Below are 19,171 nucleotides of genomic sequence, written 5' to 3' on the forward strand. Positions count from 1 at the left end.
TTTCAGTAAACAGTTAGGGCTGACTGGGGGCATGTTTCAGGAGGAATTTTAGGTCTGAATTCAGGTTTCATAAAAAAGAATACCAGGATCATGAGTAAAGCGTGGAAAGTGGAACCACATTTGCCTCATTCTTGTCAGCACTAATCGCTTCTCTTTGAGGGAAGTGAGCCTGAAAGAGGGTTTGTTGGTGCCCAGGGTCACTCAGTGGCAAAACTGCCCTAGAAATAAAATTCAGTTCTCTTTCCAATACACAACTGAATCATGTTTGCTCATCTCAACACTTCTTTAGAAATGATTGCTAAAAATATAAAACCTTGAAAATTACTGACACTTTAATACTTATGTTGACTTAGATTAGAACAGTTAAAAAACCATTTGGCTGATCTCCATTTCTGGTTCTGGTTAACTGGTCACACTAACCTTCCACCTGAAGACAAAATAAGAGCTGGATGCAATTTAAAGGAAAAAGCTTTTGAAAGCCTTGAAGAGCCGCTGTAGTTGATGCTGGTATACCTCAAGGAAAATGTTACTAGTAACAAAGACAGACATTTCATGGTGGCAAAAGATGATTTTAGAAAAAGGGCCCATACAATAAGAAGGCATTAAAAATCCTAAACTTGTGAGTAGCTAATAATATAGCTTTCAGTATATAAAACTAAATACAAAAGATTAACAGGACACATAGGCTAATCCATACGTATAGCTGGAAGTTTTTAATTATGTCTGCTTCTCATGGATATAACAAATAGATTTAAAAAAGTCAGTGAGGATATACTAATTTGAACTGGATTAAGAAACTACCTAATTGACAGCAAGGATCATTTACCCGACAGTAAATTCTTTTCAAGTAAACATAATACATGAGCAAAATTGACTGTATGCCTGGGGAACAGAGCACGTGCATGCGTGCTAAGTCGCTTCAGTCGTGTCTGACTCCATGGACTACAGCCTGCTAGGCTCCTCTATCCATGGGATTCTCCAGGCCAAAAAACTGGAGTGGGTTGCCATGCCCTCCTCTAGAGAATCTTCCCGACCCAGGGATTGAACCTGCATCTCTTAAATCTCCTGCATTGGCAGGCAGGTTCTTTACCACTAGCACCACTTGGGAAGCCCCAGGGAACACAGTAAGTCTACACAAATTTCAAGAGACTGAGGTCATTTAGAATATTTCCTCTGACCCTGGTAGAATCCAGATACAAATAAATTACAAAAAATATAAATAGAAAAATCCTATAAATATTTGATTTTAGATATAACACTTCTAATCAAACATGAATAAAAGGAGAATTTCTAAACAAACACAAGTAAAAGGAGCAAAACAGAAAGTATATTGAAATAAGTAACAAAAAGCAAATACTACATATTAAAACTTTTGTAATACAAAAATTTGCTTTTAGAATGCAGCTAAAACAGTCTGTTGAGGTACATTGAAAACCTGCTGCTGCTGCTAAGTTGCTTCAGTCCTGTCCGATTCTGTGTGACCCCATAGACGGCAGCCCACCAGGCTCTGTCATCCCTGGGATTCTCCAGGAAAGAACACTGGAGTGGGTTGCCATTTCCTTCTCCAATGCAGGAAAGTGAAAAGTTAAAGTGAAGTCACTCAGTCGTGTCTGACTCTTAGCGACCCCATGGACTGCAGCCCACCAGGTTCCTCCATCCATGGGATTTTCCAGGCAAGAGTACTGGAGTGGGCTGCCATTGCCTTCTCCGAAATTCTTATACTAGAAAAAGAAAAAGCATTGAAAAATTGCTAACTTACACCTTTTTTTTTCTCTAATTTTTATATTGACGTATACAGTTCATGGGGTTGCAAAAGAGTCAGACACAACTTTAGTGACTAAACAATAACAGCAATAGTTAATTCACAATGTTGTGTTAGTTTCAAGTGTACAGCAAAGTGATTCAGTTTTATATATATGCATATATACATCTTTTTTCTTTTTCAGATTTTTTTCATTATGGATCCTACACTTTTATATTAAGAAGCTAGAGAGGAAATGCAGATTAAACCTTAAAAGGTAGCAAAAAAGGAAATAATGTTTTAAAGGTCATAAAATAACTGCACATAAAGAAAATAAACAAATCCCCAACATCTGATCATCTAAAAGAAACTTAATAAAGAATGACAAACTTCTAACAAAAAGTTGAGCCAAAAAAAGAGGAAGAAACAAATAAACAATGTCCAGAAAGAAAAAATATTCCACAAACATCAAAAATAAAATTAGGTGATAAAGTAAACAACTTTATACCAATATATTTTAAAATGTAAATAAAATGGACACACTCATTGAAAGACAGCTTATTTAAACTTGTATAAGAAAAACAGAAAATATGAACAGTATGGTAGTAAAAAAAAAAAAAAAAAAAAGACTACTTCTCTAATCAAAATACTCCCATAGCATAAATCCATCACCAACTCATTGGAAAAGACCCTGATGCTGAAAAAGATTGAAGACAAAAGGAGAAGCGGGTGACAGAAGAGGAGATGGTTATATAACATCACTAACTCACTGGACATGAGTTTGAGTAAATTCCAGAAGATGGTGAAGGACAGGGAAGTCTGGAGTGCTGCAGTCCATGGGGTCGCAGAGAGTCAGACACAACTTAGCAACTGAACAGCAAAGCATAAATCTCTAGGCCTAGATGACTCCACCAATGAATTCTTAGTTTTTAAGATAAGAAACCAGAAGCAGTCTACCACAAACTCATTCAGGGATTAGAAATAGAAGGAAGAGCTCTCAACTTGTTTAAGGAGGCCCCCACACACTTGAAACCAAACCTAACAAGGATATTACAAGACAGTTATGGAGCAGTCTGGCTCATAAGCCAGGATACTCAGATTCAGTATAACAGCGGGGGTTATACTGTGGGGCAGTGGGGCAGAGCTGCGACACTTGTTTTCTTCACATTTCCCTCATTTCACTCTTCAGAAGCACAGCAACCTCGTACTTTTGTGGTTAAAAAAAAAAGCAAACTCTTGTTTATTGAAAAGAAGCCAGCACAGGAGGTGATGTACCGTTCTGAAGTCAGGTATGTTTATTAAATTACACTAGGGAGGCGATGCCCTTTTTCAAAATTCACCATGGGGCCTTCTACCGGCTGTCCCTGACATCCTGTGTCCCAAGCCGGTCTGCAGTGACTGAATGACATTAATTAATTAGAAGCGTGAGTCAGATGCTTCTGAGTCCAGCCCTGGTTCTGCCATTTGTCGGGTGTTGGCTGACTTACTTAGCTTCTCTGAGCCTTGGTTTTCTCAAATCAAATAACAGGTCAGTAATATGTATGTTGGGGCTTCTGTTGTAGCTTAGCTGGTAAAGAATCCATCTGCAATGCAGGAGACCCCAGTTCGATCCCTTGGTTGGGAAGATCCCCTGGAGAAGGGACAGGCTACCCACTCCAGTATTCTTGGGCTTCCCTGGTGGTTCAGGGGGTAATATGGGAGACCTGGGTTTGATCCTAGGGTTGGGGAGATCCCCTGAAGGAGGGCACAGCAACCCACTCCGGGGTTCTTGCCTGGAGAATCCCATGGACAGAGAGCCTGGCGGGCTACAGTCCATGGGGTCGCAAAGAGTCAGACACGACTGAGTGACTAAGCACAATACATATGTTGAGATAGTTAAGGGGACAAAATAAGCTAATAGATGTGACTATGCCTGGAAGGAAAGTTATGACCAACCTAGATAGCATATTGAAAAGCAGAGACATTACTTTGCCAACAAAGGTCCGTCTAGTCAAGGCTATGGTTTTTCCAGTGGTCATGTATGGATGTGAGAGTTGGACTGTGAAGAAGGCTGAGTGCCAAAGAATTGATGCTTTTGAACCGTGGTGTTGGAGAAGACTCTTGAGAGTCCCTTGGACTGCAAGGAGATCCAACTAGTCCATCCTAAAGGAGATCAGTCCTGGGTGTTCACTGGAAGGACTGATGCTAAAGCTGAAACTCCAATACTTTGGCCACCTCATGGGAAAAGTTGACTCATTGGAAAAGACTCTGATGCTGGGAGGGATTGGGGGCAGGAGGAGAAGGGGACAACAGAGGATGAGATGGCTTGATGGCATCACTGACTCGATGGACGTGAGTTTGAGTGAACTCTGGGAGTTGGTGATGGACAAGGAGGCCTGGCGTGCTGCAATTCATGGGGTTGCAAAGAGTCAGACACGACTGAGCAACTGAACTTAACTGATGCCTGGCTCAAGTTCTATCACAGGAAGTTTTATAGGAACACAGAGAGAAGTAGACATTTTCCTAAAACTGAGATGCTATCTACCTGCATTAGTTATCTACATGATCCTTATCACCTAAAGTCATTATTGTCTACCTTTTTCTACCCACGAAGAGCAATAAATGTGCCCTAAATGATGATTGTTTCATGCTGCTGCTCCTTGTAAGGTGTGTGCGTGTTGTTAGAATGTTGGTTAGGATGCATGCACTGTGATCATTAGAGATGCTGAAGAGATTATGTTTTTGGTTGGGGGTGGCGGGTGGTATAGCAGCTCCTAATAATCAATGCAGGTGCTCAGGAACCAATCATAGAAAATACTGCTTTGGAAGATTTCCCTTGACAGAAGCCCTGTGGGGGTGAATAAGAGTAAAGCAAGTCATGAAAGCAGCTTTGACTCACCCGACAGCACAGCACGGAGGGAAAACTGAGTCAGTAAAGGTCAGTCAGAAACTCTGGGCTTAAACTCCCCCACTGCAGCCAGACCCACTGTGATCTACACATCTTTACAATATCTCTGCAAAGACATTTCCTATCTGCTTGGAAAGTCATTACTTATCTTTTTAAAATCACACATTCACGCCATCAGCAATGTATTGCTCTCGTTTAGTCGCTAAGTCGTGGCTGACTCTACAACCCCTTGGGCTATGGCTGACTCTACAACCCCTTGGACTTTAGCCCACCAGGCTCCTCCGTCCATTGGATTTCCCAGGCAAGAATACTGGAGTGGGTTGCCATTTCCTCCTCCAAGGGCTCTTCCCAATCCAGGGATCAAACCCGTATCTCCTGTGTGGTAAGCCGATTCTTTACCACTGAGTTACCTAGGAAGCCCATCAGGAATGTTCATGAAGCACTAGAAATGTATCAAGTGCTGTGCTGGCCACTGAGTGATAATAGAAAACAAAATCAAACCCCAACTTCATTGTTATGAACTCAGCCTCTATGTCGATGTCCCTGGAAATCTTTCCCTGTCCCTGGTCCTCAGAGCTTAGGGTGCCCATTTTATGGTAACAGTGAACAATCTATGTGTTTATATGACTGTTTCCCCAGCTTGGCAGAGCGTTCCCCAAGAGGAAGGCTTAAGTCCACTCAGCTTTTCTTCCCCAGGTCACACTCAGGGTCTGACACACGTGGGAGCTCCATCATTGTTTGCCAATGAGTCATTCATTATTCATGAGGCCCTGATATAGTCTAATCTGTTTCAATGATTCTGCTTATGAATATGAGAGAAATGAAAACAATTATTTTAAGGAAAATTGCATCTTTTTGAGATATCCTTTGATTTTTCCCTATTTTATTAGATTTTATTAGCAGTTCTAGCAGCTACTTTAAAAATACCTAAAAGCATTGGGTTTGTAAAAAGATGAGCAGTATGTATACAGGGGTAACAATGCCTGATTAGCTTTTTCTGCTATAAAATCATGAGAATCAGAGGGGGATGTGGAATGAGCTTCCATTCAATTGAAAATAGCTATACATGTGAATGACTTAAAATTCCAGAGTTGTTAGTTTTCCAGACTGATCAACCATACTCTTCTAGAAACAGAAAGTGGTAGAAGGCATGCATAGAATTTGACTTCACAACAAGGAGGCCTGGTCCATCCCCAAAGTATTAAGAGAAATTATATTGTTTATTTTAAAACATTTAATAGACTTAAAGATTTCTGGGAAGTTCATACAAATGTGCTTACTGTCCTTGAAAAGAAGGAAAGAAATGGGGAAAAAAAAAAGTCATCACTGTATCCAAAAAAAAGGAAAAAGTCACTCTTCAAGCAGTGTCAGGCAAGCTCTGTAGGCTTGAGTGGCGTAAACATCAAGGGAACCTTGGAGATCAGAGATGTAGTTTTCATCTACTTATTTTGCAATAAGTAAAGCGGTTAGCCTTCATTCATCATACTGAAGGTTACATACAAAAGGGCTGAAGAGCGAAAGCATGAAAGTACCTACTTGGTCTGGTGTTTGGATCCTTTCAGATGGGCATGATACTGTTCTATTGAGTTTAGAGAGACACTGCAGGTGGTACATCTGTAATTGCGCCTCAGACCTGTGGATGACAGACACACAGACCTGGTTAGCTGCATCATTGTCATCAACCACAGGAACAAATCCCGGAATCTCCAAACGTTCAGGGACAGACTATCTTAGAAGCCACCCGATCTAACCCACCGGTAACATTTCAATCCCTCCTCCCAAGAACCCAACCAGCAGGTTCCTTAGCAGAAGCTGACTGTGAATACGTTGGAAGCAGCCTGTCTCATTGCTGAATGACTGAAATGATCAGGACATACTTTTTGGTGTAAAATGTTTCTGGATACTTTGTAACCCAAATAAAGAAGCATTCTAGTTTTTCCTTAAGGCAGACAGATGTGGTAAGCTACTGTTTCTGCAATGAAATTTGAGACTCCAGAGAAAAATTCTGTCTCAATTCCTCTTCCACCTCTATTCCAATCACAGAATCAGAAATTCAACTTTTTATATCATTCATGTCAACTCTTCTCCCAGGATCATCTTATAAAATGCAAATACCCAGGAGAAGGATTAATTAATCTATTTATTTTTAAAGATTTTTTTTTTTACTGTGGATAATTTTAAAGTAAGTCTTCATTGAATTTGTTACAATATCATTTCTATTTTATGTTTTGGTTTTTTGACCCCAAGGTACTTGTGACCTCAGCTCCCTGACCAGGGATCAAAGCCACATCCCCTGCAACGGTAGGTGAAGTTATAACCATTGGTCCTCCAGGGAAGCCTCAACTAACTTAAGTCACATGAAAAATCACTTCCCACCAGAGAGTTGCAATCAAAGTTATTCACTCATCTGTTTACTCATTTAGTTCATCCAGCAATAGAGTGTCAACTTTGGACCAGATATTAGGGATTCCAAGATATATAAGATGCTCTTTGTTTTCATGAACGGTAGTTCAAAAAAAAAAAACCTTGACTGCTATATAATACTGATTCATCTAGAGTCAAATGTGTTAGAAAGAAACTTCAGCCAAACATCCACCACAGCTCGTATTCCTTCTGCTGCTGTGTCCCCATCAGAGTGGAGAGAAAAAGTAGCTTCAGTGTCATGGCTGAGACTTCAGATTTTAAGTCTTGGCTCCAAATAGTCCTGGTTGTGTAATGTAGAGGAAGTCACATAATTTCTTACTGGCTTTAGTTTTTTCATCTATGAGATGAAGACAAAGCCATCCATATCACAAAGTTTTATAAGAATTAAGTGAATATAAATACTCAAGTGCTTAGCAAGCGAAACTTCTGGTTAATTTTACTCCAAGATTCTCTCTTCCCATTGTCAAACCCAGAATATTAAACAGTTATAGCATTTTTCCTGATGAATGCATAATATTTTCTTTCTAAGGGGCAATATCATTCTTATTTTCCTAAAAAGAAAGTAATGCATAGAGTTGGAAGAACTTTGAGTGACTTTACAAAAATTACTTGACTTCTCTGAAGTTCTGTTTTCTTATAAGATTGTGAGGAGGACTGAGTAAGATAAGGTATAAAGCAGTGTCTGCTACACAATAAATAATCAACATAAACTAGTTATTATATAATTGCAAAGAGGTATTATAAGGGAATCTTGGTTTCCCAATGCCCTGGATGAAGTCCTAAGTTGAATTTCTAAGACACAGATGCTAGTTGCACCACCATGACTAAAGTAGAGATAAGAGTCCCAGTTCAGGGCATTCAACAGAAGTGATCAAGAACCAATTTCTAACTCAAACTGGCCACTCATCACCAGGGTGAAAAAAGACACTGAGAAGAAAGAGAGAATTTACCAAAGGGAGCTCTCTCATACTATAAGTTTGACTTACCCTTGTCCATGTCAGATGGGGGATTCCTTCTCTTTCAACTAACACCCCTGGGAAAAGAATTCAGTGGAACTACCCGGAGATCTTGAGAAATTCCTTCCTGAGTTTGATTGTCCTGGACTGGACACCATCCTCAAGATCCAAAGAGCAAGAGACTGTGACTGCTTAGCTGCTCTGATGGGGAAGTAAGAGAGGTGGAAGGATTGTACCTGGCATGTATTCTCAGAGCTTGTTGGAGCAAAAGATGTTAAGTGTCCCACAGACCACGTGTGTGCCATGTATGAACAGTTGGAGCAATGTGACCTCAGCAGAAGAAGGCTATAGAGTTCAGCTGGACATCGAGGGCCTTAAAGTGACCCTGGAAGAGATGCTTAGCTTAAGGTTAAGTATCAAGTAATGCTGAGTTCTTGAAAAAGCCAAGAAATCACCCCATGGGAAAGAGTCAAATGGCGTCTAGGCTAGCTTTGTCTGTGTATCTATCAAGTAAGCCTTTATCTCCCTTACCTTTCTAACCTGATACCCTGCATCCCTCAGCCCTGGAGGAACCTGAGCTGAGAGAAAGGAAGAAAAGCAAAAGCCAAGGGCAGCGAAAAAGAGAGAAGCCTATTGCCTCCTTTTGCATGGCTAACAGGCAGCCCAAGCAGAACTGACCTGAAGGAGGGGAGAAACTCACTTTCAATTAAGTTTGGATTATTTAAAAATTATTCTTCTATCCTGTGTGAACAAAGATGTCACTCGCCATCTCAGTCAACAAAGGAGCCATCAGCCTCTGCAGCTGCTCCTGCTGGCTGTGCTGCCTGAGGGGATTCAGGACGGAGGAAAACGGACACTGGCCCCAGGGGATAAAGGTGAACACCAAAGGAAACGACTTCAGTGGGCCAAGACTCTTGTATCTTCCCAGAGATGGAAAAGCACTGAAATCATTAACTTGAAATGTTTTGTTTTTCTTATTAGCAGTAATCTTCTGATGTTCAAATACATGTTTTGTTATGTTTTTTCTCTCAACAAAAACTCCTATATATCCTGGCTCCTCCCTTATTATTTTTTTGGAACAGTCCCTCAGAGATATCGGAGAGACTGTATCTTGGGCTAAAGTCCTCCATAAATTCCACCGAATAAAGATAATTCTCAACCTCAAAGCTGTGTGTATTTTTTTTTTTTCCAGAAGACACTAGGATATATCAGCTAATGACATAGAGCTTCTATGTAGCTAAGAATGAAAGTCAAGAACTCTTTACTAGTTAAAAGTGAGTGAAAATTCATGAAACTTACTCCACTTTATACCCGAAGGGTAGGAAAAAATTAACCCTCCAGAAATGGCATGAAAGGGCGGTGGATGGCAAAAATAAAGTTAGTTCTGATGATATCCAATGAGCCCTGTTTGTGGAACATTGTGGTGTCATCAGAATTGATCTTGTGTCCGTATGTGGCAAAGGGTAGAACTTCCTGTAGACTTTAAGATTCCTACAGTTCAATGCATGTTTCCGAGAAATCTATTTGACATGGCGTGATAACTTGATCTGGCCAGAGTATGAATTAAGTCGTTGTTTTGTTTTAGCTTCAATTACAGAATAATTGGACATTGACTTACTAATTATTCAATGAGGAATCAATTCAGTTATGAGAAAAGCAATGAAACCACAGTATCTTCTGGAGAAGCAACCTAAGGGACTCAAAACTTTCCAGGCACAGACTGACAGATCAGAGATGAAAGACATAATTCTTGTCTCTCTATTCCCTCAAGCAAAGACTCCTGGACATCCTAGAACATGCTCTGGTGATGGTGTTAAAATACGGATCCCTAGGCACAGCATCTGAAGGTTCTGATCCTATAAAACTTGGATGGGGCCTGAGACTCTACAAGAAGTTTCAGACTTGTAACTCTAACCTCTAATACACTACACACACATTTTAAAAAGTGCCATCCCATAGAGTCATACTTCTTTTGGTAGCTTGAATTTGTCAGAACAACACTGGGTCTTAAAGAAAAAAGTTATTCTATAAAGAAGAGCTGTGGTTCCATGGTTTTTCCATCTCACAGGTGTGCATGATTCAGAAAGTTTATCACAGTCTCCAAACCCAGAGGCAGTAAGTTATCAGAACCTGCATGTGAGTTGTTTGAATGCTTATCCAGGGCTGGTCTATCTCCACTTTTATGCATGGAATCAAAATATAAAAGCTAGCTTCAGGCATTCCTGCCTCCAGAGTTCTCTATCAATCTTATCATAATAAATGGTAACCAGTGTTTATATGGGTCCTCTTCAGACTACAGACTCATCAACGGTCTCCTCACAACGAATGGAGGTGAAGTGTGGCAAGAGGCATAAATATTTATGTTTTCAAATAGGCATTTTTAAGAGCACCAACAAATCTAAAAAATATTCGGATCTGTTGCTTTCCATTACAGCTCTCCAGCTCTGCAGCCAAACAGAAGCGTGGGCAGGAAATATTTGGCACTTTATTGCAATGCAAACTACAGGGAGCATAAACCAGAAAGGCAGTGCATATAAACAAGAACAAAGGCAGAGAAGGGGCAGAGGAGTCCTCCCCCACACATGACACAGTGTCCTTGGTGGGAACTTAGGGCTTTATTAATGTTCAGCTGAAATCCTAATTACTTTGGAATTATACAGCTCCTTTTTCCTCAGAGAAATGGCGAGTCTTATTAAACAAAAATGCTAACTTTCTTATTCATTTTCAGTGCAATGCCATTTTATGTGTATACCCAAACCTCTGCAGATATAAAGGTTAATTTCTGCTGTATTGCCACTGTGTGCTCTGAAATACCATTCTTGCCTGCAAGGACTGACAATCCAGTTGCAGCGGGAAGATGTGTATGCTGTGCTTAGTCACTCAGACGTGTTCAATTCCTTGCGACCCCATGAACAGCAGTCCACTGGGCTCCCCTGTCCACGGGATTCTCCAGGCAAGAACTCTTGAGTGGGTTGCCATTTCCTTCTCCAGAAGATATGCATACAAAACAGCAATAATACAAGGTGAACCACAAAAAGTACTACAGTCAGAATGAAGTGGAATGTTAGGAGAACTAGAGGAGGAGATTGTTTCCGACTTAGAAAATCTGGAAAAGCTTCCTGAAGATGGTTCACTTTTAAATTTATATTCCCTAGCACAGTGTGTGAAGCAGATGGTCCTGGAGAGTTCAGCAGTGTGACTACTCACTGTGGCTTTTCAGTTCTAGCAGAGCTAGACTTTGGGTGCCCCTTAGCTTCAGGTGCATTCATTCTACGTTAGGGAAACATCCTTGTGCCTTTATTATGATGCCAGATATTTCACCAAATGCCAAGAATATAAGAGAATATAGAGTAAATTTTCATACGGAGCTATTCACGTAGAAAGACAAAAAGCAAGGAAACAAATACAAACGTTGTAGAAATATTACAGAGGATGTAAACAGGAAAATGAGAGAGTCACAAAGAAGGCGGGTTTTGGATAGTATGGTTAACAGAGATCTCTGAGTAGCATGAAATGAAACTGGAGAGACAAGAATTAGCCTGTGAAGTGAGGAACCGGTTAAAGAGTTGCCCAGGGAGAGTACAGGGCAAATAGCAAACAGAGAGGACCAGGAGTGAAATGGGCATGAATGGTCTAAGGAACAAAAAGTGGGGAAACAAACAAAACAACTGCCAACTTAGAATTCCATATCCAGCAAAAATACCCTTCAAACTTTAAAGTGGAATAAGGGCATTTTCGATAAATGAAATAACAGAGAATGGTCTGCCAGGAGACTTGCACTAGAGAAATGCTTATAAAGTTCTTCAGTTGGAAGGCAAATGACATCAGACGCAAACTCATATCCACAGAAAAAGTGAAGAACACCATAAATGATTACTATTGGTATTTTTTTATTGCTCCAAGTTTATTTAGAGATAGTATTTAAAGCAAAAACTATAACACTCTGCTTGTATCGTGCTATTTATTCTGTATACAGATGTAAAAATATTGAGTTGTAACATATTATGAAAAACTCAAACTTTTTGACCAACCCAATATGTGACAAGAATGAATAAGAATAAGCAGTATTGTTGGAAGCTCATTATATTTTATATAAAATATAATTAACAATTAAGAAATAATAAATTTACCAATATTAACTTAAATATAGACAGTGGTCATTTATGAATGCACACTAATCCCCTAGAAATAAATACAAAGATATAAAGCTTAGGAGACTCTAGAGAAAATAAAACAGGATGATTAAAAAGTATTTGATTAACCCAGAAGTGAAAGTACCTATATTAAAATCAAACAAAACAGACTTCAAGACAAAAAGGATTTCCAGAGATAAAGATGTTTGGTAATAATAAAGAGAGAAACTCATTAGGAGAACCTAACAGTTCTAAATGCAATTTAACTAATAAAGCATAAAGATACATGAGGTAAGAACTGACTGAAGTACAGGCAGAGACACCATAACCATAAAAGATTTAACACTCCTATCTCAGTAGCTGACAGAACAGTAAGATAAAACAATTAGTAAATTTTAAAAGATCTAAATGAAACTATCAATTATATTGTACCAGAGTTTATAGAATGCTACACTCAACAACTGGAGAATACACAATATTTTCAAGCGTACAGCAAGTAAACTAAGTTAGGGAATATGCTAAGCCATTGACAATTCTTACTAAATTAGAAATAATTACATTTTGTACTGTGATTTCTTTTGACTACCATTGAAATCAATAAGGATAAATAATATTATTTATAAAAAGACCTAAAATACTTCTAAATAACCTATTATCACCATAGGGAAAAATATCTAGAGAAATCAGAAGATATTTTGACAAGTGTAATAAGTTTTTAAAGGAAAATACATAGCTTTGTGTTAGAAAGAATGAAAGGCTTAAACTCAGTGGTCAAAGTTTAAATGCTATGAAACTAGAAAATGATAAGAAAATTAAAACAAAATCAAATATAAGGAAAGAAATAATATACCGATGTCAATTAAATATAACGCAAATTACCAAAAAAACAAAAAACAAACAAAAAATCTGTTCTTTGAAAGGATTAAGCAAGTATTACCATTAGCAAGCTTGATGAATGCTTTTTAAAAAGGCAACATAAAAATTACTAAAATAAAAGAATTATTTTTAGTACAAAAGCTACAGACAATTTTTAAAGGATAATAAGAAAATATTATGAACAATATTATGCCAATAATAAACATAATAATGGACAAAAGCCATGAACGCAACAGAACGAGAGTCCAGAACTGGACCTAGACCCAAAGAATCAATTGATTTGCTCTCACTTTCATTAAGATATAACTGACATGCAGCTCTGTGTAAATTTAAGGTATACACAATAATGACTTGACATATATATATTGCTAAATGACTACCACAATGAGTTTAGTTAACATCCATTACCTCACATAGATTCAGAAAAAGAAAAAAAAAGTCCTAGTTATGAAAATTTTTAGGATCTACTCTTAGCAGCTTTCAAATATATAGCAGAGTTAAACTATAGTCATCATATTGTTCATTACATCCCCAATACTTAATTATCTAAAAGCTGGTATTTTCTATCTTTTGATAACTTTCACTGATTTTCAACAAAGGTATCAAGGCAATTCCATGGGAGAAATGAAACATTTTTGAGAAAAGGGGGCTGGGATAATTGAATAAGTGCAGGAAAAAAAAAAAAACAACACAATCTCTACATCACAGTATCACAGTACACATTAAAATTAAGATTGATTATAGACTCAAATATAAAGGTAAAGCTATAAAGCTTCTATAAAAATACAGGGGATTATTTCTGTGAACTTGGAATAGGCATGGATTTCTTAAGAAATAAAATACAGCAAATATTTTTTAAAAGATGAATTGGATTTTACAAAAAATCAAAAGCTTTTGCTTCAAAAAGACACATCAAGAAAACCAAGTAAGCCACATCCTGGGAAAAATTAATTGCAATTCATATATCTGATTCAGGACTTCTGTCCAGAATATATAATTAACTCCTACAAACCAATAATAAAAAGACAAACAATTCAACTTTTTCAAAGGACAAACTATTTGATCAGATATTCCATAAAAGAAGATATAAAAATGATCAACAAGCAAATGAAAAGGTGCTCAGCATCATTTGTCACCAGGAAATGAAAGTAAAAGAAAAATTCAAAATCATCTCGTAACTATTACAAGTGCTAGCATCAAACAAAGAAATAAACATCAAATAAAACAATACCAAATGTAAATAACCACATGGAACAGCCGAAATCCACATACAGAAGAATGTAAAATGGGAAAGTTTTCAATTTTTTGTAAACTTAGACTTACTCTGTGACTCAGAAATCCTACTAGACATTTACCCAAAAGGAACAAAAACTTAGTATAAAAAGGGACTTGTGCAAAAATGTTTATAGCAGCTTTATACATCATAGACAAAATTCAAAATGTTCAACACAAGAATTGATAAGCAAATGGTAATGTATTTATACAATGAAATAATAGCTGAAAATTAGAAGAATCTACTGATTTATGAACAACATAAATTAGAATAAAAAACATAACATATAGGTAAAGAAGTCAGATAGAAAAGAGAACATACTGTGTGATTTCATCTATATAAATTTCAAGAACAGCACAGCTATTCCATAATGTTAGAATTCAGAGTAGTGTTGCCTTCTGCAGGTAGGGAGTGACTGGAAGGGGACATGAGAATTTTCCAAAGTAACATAATGGTTCTATATCTTAGGATGGTAGCTACAGGGTATATTCATTTACCAGAAGTCATCAGATTATATACCTAAGACCTGTATATTTCACTTTCTTAAAAAATAAAGTTGGATGGTCATGGTTCCACAAAGAAATCTCAGCCAACTTTTTGAGACTTCAGTTTATTCTCATTTACTCTCTACAAATTCTATTGTTTTGCATTCCTAGAAAGTAAACTTTATATTCCTACTTATGCTTTGATAACCTTGAATCACTCACATAAATTTTTGCATATGTTCTGTATATTTAATGCTTACGAAAGCTAGAACCATTTCAAAAGATAATTAATAAAGTAAAAATGAAAAGAAAAGGTCTTTGGTTTGGAATGATTTCCTTCTTCTCTGACTCTTAAATATTCATGAATCAAACTGTCTTGTAAATGGATGCATCATCTTCTGGAATGAAAAATAATAACTAACACTTATGTATGTCATATATTAGCACTGTTGGATTCATTTATTCTTAGCAACACTCTACAAGCAGGCACAGCTGTTATCCTGTTTTAACAGATGAGGAAACCAAAGTGGGGCAACTTAGTGACCTTCACAGAGCCACGTAGAGACACAGCTGGGTTTGAACCTATCCGTTCTGCTCAGGCTGCTCCTCCCACTGTGCATGGGACAGACAACTGGGAACAATAGATTCACAGAACTATGGAAGGTTCTTTAGAGTTCAACTGGTCCAGTATTTCCCACATGGGCCACTAGAGAATTACGTGGGAGCTATTAACAACACAAATCCTAGGCCTTACCCCAGATGACTATAAGTCAGAAAATCTAGAGTGAGACCTGGAAGTCTGCATTTTGTAGAGCTTCAGAAGGTGCTAGTTTTAGAGAAACCATTGGTCTAGTCCAAAACCCCATGGGCGTCACATAAGAGTTTTCCAGGCAGAACTGTTGGTGTCCACTTGCGTTTGGAAGCTCTCCTTTCTCAAATAACCCACTTGTCCGAATTCTGCTTTGTGCACAAGTTTATTCGCATCTTCTCAAAACGATCACATCCACCAAGGTTCTGTTTACCAGGTTGAACGTCCATTGATACTTTGACAGTGTTCTTCATTAAAATATAATTTCAAGTTCCCCTTATCATCTCTATTACCTTATGAATGAAATTTCCTGTTTGTTGATAACATTTTAAAACCATGACCCTGAAACTCAAGTCCAAGACCCTCGTGTGGCTGCATCAGTACAAAACACAGCAGGGCTGTCACAGCTCTTGTGCACCATTAATTCTATCAATATCTTTAAAGCTTTAAGTGTGTGTGTGTGTCTGGCACCCCTGACCCACTGTAATCTATACTCATACTGAACCTGCTAGCAATCAATTCTAAGTCTTTTCCACATGGATTTCTGCTAAGCCAAATCTTCATTTCCTCTACTCCTATACTTGATGACTTGGATGTTTCTGTTTATCCCCGTTAAGTTCTATCTCAGTGAACTCTGCTCATTCCTTTGGGGCATCTAGCAGCAAATGCAACCTGCCTCATGATCCATTCTGATTGGCAGCAGCAATGCTGTGAGGAGACTGTGAGCTCTCACTCCAGATGACCATCAAGGACGGCCACCATCTAGTAGCCAGTCTCTCACTGGCCCCTGGTGTGCTTGGCCTGTCGGTGAGATTCCAGCTCCAGCATGTCGACATATATGGAAAAGTCAGGGCAAGGAACATTCTGGTAAACAAGGCTTCATCTACATCTAGGTGGTAGTTAAAGCTGTGAGTGAGTGAAGTCGCTCAGTCATGTCCGACTCTGTGCGATCCCATAGCCATAGCCTGCCAGTCTCCCCTGTCCATGGAATTTTCCAGGCAAGAGTACTGGAGGGGTTGCCATTTCCTTCTCCAGGTTACAGCTGTAGGGCTGGTCAGATCATCCATGAAGGCAATGTAGGTGAAGAGAGAGAGTGGTGGAGCAGTTAGTACCCCTTTATATTAGAGATACTCACCTTGACACGTGGGGTGGAGCCAGACTCACAAGCATCTCTGGCTCCGCCTTCCAGGTTACTGAGCCCTAGGACAGGTGTGGATTTGGGGACTGGGTATAAAGCCCCAGCCTGTCTTACATGTCACCCACATCATTAAGGCTAGAGCCCACCTGACCTGGAGGGGCTGAATGACCCCAGGTCGCCCTTACGGGCTCCAGCTCTCCCTCACAATTTGCTCTTCCCTGGAGCTCATGGCCATCTTTCCTTTCTGATTGCCGGAGCTACTGACTTCAGGCCCAACACTAGACGCAGAAGAAAAAGCATTACAACACTGCCTCACCAGTTGCCATAATTCTTATAAGTGCCCCTTTTGTGTCAGTCATGGTGGTTGTACCGCTCCGAGCAGACCCCAGCTGATAGAGGTGATATCGAGGAACTAGAGAGAAGAAAGCTTTGCTAAAAGGTCATTGTTCTCATGTTTAATCCTCAAAACCACTTTATGAACATTATTAGCCCATTTTCCAGATGAGAAAAACCCTACTTCAAAGACATTAAATCCATAGAACTAGCAAGTGGATAAAGAGACATGAAACTGCTTACTTCTGAATTCAAAGCTATTGACCTTAATGACGACACTAGGGCTTTTAAAAGAAATATAGGAGTGAAAGAAAGCAGGAGAACCCTGTTTTCAAAAACAAAAACTGTTAATGTGAAACATATTAATATATAAGATTGACAAAGCACAGCTACTCGAGTTGAAATGGGGGCTAGAGGTTTCAAATACCAGCCAGACCATCAAACTCCAAGCATAGCGCTTAGGGTACTCCAATAAGGTACCTTGAGCTTGGTGGAAAAGAGTTTGAAAATCACTGCATTTCATCATGCTACTCATCACAAGGATAACAGGAGGACTGCTGCCGTATCCGAACTTAGACTTGCACTGTGGAATATCTCTTCCTTGTGAACGTCAGTTAAGGAAACTTCCTAGGATCAGGGCTGGCTGCAGACCCAAATAAAGAAGATACATATTACTCCATGCTAGAATCACTATGACGTACAGAATGTTTAAACACTTAACCTTCTGAATTCAGCCCACTGCTTGCAGGCACAGACTGCAGGATATCTAACAGTCAATTAAACAAAGAACACACATTTTCTAAAACAATTCTTTACTTAAATAGTATAAATGTGAAGCCTTGAAAATGGAATCAAGAAGCAGAAAGCTTTAACATCTTCAAAAGCTCTTGGCAAACAAACAAAATCTAAAGCTATGGACTAAATGTATTCCCCATAATTAAAAGACAATTTTTAGCCATGTTGGATGCCTGACCCAAGAAAGGACTGGAAAATTGTCATCCTACTGTGATGATTCAGAAGTAACAGAGTAGTTCATTTTAAGTACTTAAAGAGCTACTTGATCAGAAGATGGTTTAAATGTATTCTATCTGGTAGAGGACTGAGGATACTTTTCTTTTCCTGAGGCCATGTGGCATGTGGGATCTTAGTTCCCCAACCAGGGATTGAGCCATGCTCCCTGCACTGGGAGCACAGAGTCTTAACCACTGGACTGCTGGGAAAGACCCAACACATTTTCATATTTTGAGCAAATCAGCACCCAGACAGCCTTGATTTTTGCCTTGGAGGGGATCACTATTATTATGATTGCTAATAGAAAATGGGCTTCCACAGTGGCTCAGCAGTAAAGAATCCACCCACAATGCAGGAGCCTCAAGAGACGTGACTTCAATCCATGGGTCAAGAAGATCTCCTGGAGAAGGGCATGGCAACCCATTCCAGTATTCTTGCCTGGAGAATCCCATGGACAGAGGAGCCTGGCGGGCTACAGTCCATTGAGTTGCAAGAAGTCGGACATGACTGAAACGACTTTGCACACACACACTCACTAGAAAATGACAAGCAACCCAAAGAATTGAACTGATTTTTGATTTTGTGATTTGATCTAAATGTTAAGAAAAGAGAAATAAGTAAACCTACTCTGAAGTCATCTACTATTTGAACGATACTCAAGATATCTATAATCATATGTTATAAACCAACACATGGGGGAAATACCCTCTTCCTGGCTTGGATATTGATGTGATACAAGTGGGAATTTATAGAACATGAAATGTGCTTTTTCCTTTGGGTCCCACGGGCTATGCCATAGATCTTACCTTATACAGGCAACTAATAACATAGCAGGGCTGTAGGTTTTTCATGTAAAATGTTCTCATAAAATGTGTTTTCTTTTTTCCTACAATACAACTTTTGATGACAGATTGCTTCATCCATAAAATAAACTGTACCCCTAAGGTGAAGTTGTGGATTAATGGCATCAAGGTCACCAAGGAGTTACATTAAACTCAAATGGGTTAAATTAAACTCATGGGGGCTGTTAGAAAGCATGTAAAGGAAAGAAGATGTGTGCCTCTTCCCTTCTCTCTCCGCCTTGTGGAGATGTGTCTTCCAGGCCA

At 38.9% G+C, this 19,171-nt stretch overlaps 1 protein-coding gene across 1 annotated transcript in view; it reads right to left on the minus strand.

Annotated features, from left to right (window-relative positions):
- Window positions 1–19,171, minus strand: part of ZMAT4 (zinc finger matrin-type 4) — a 376,717-nt gene that overhangs the window by 51,514 nt on the left and 306,032 nt on the right. The window contains exon 6 of the mRNA XM_027530022.1: window positions 6,165–6,261. Within this exon, the coding sequence (XP_027385823.1) occupies window positions 6,165–6,261 (97 nt within the window). The remainder of the gene's footprint in view (window positions 1–6,164; window positions 6,262–19,171) is intronic.

This window comes from Bos indicus x Bos taurus, chromosome 27, assembly GCF_003369695.1.
Source record: "Bos indicus x Bos taurus breed Angus x Brahman F1 hybrid chromosome 27, Bos_hybrid_MaternalHap_v2.0, whole genome shotgun sequence".
In the NCBI taxonomy this organism is placed as follows: domain Eukaryota; kingdom Metazoa; phylum Chordata; class Mammalia; order Artiodactyla; family Bovidae; genus Bos; species Bos indicus x Bos taurus.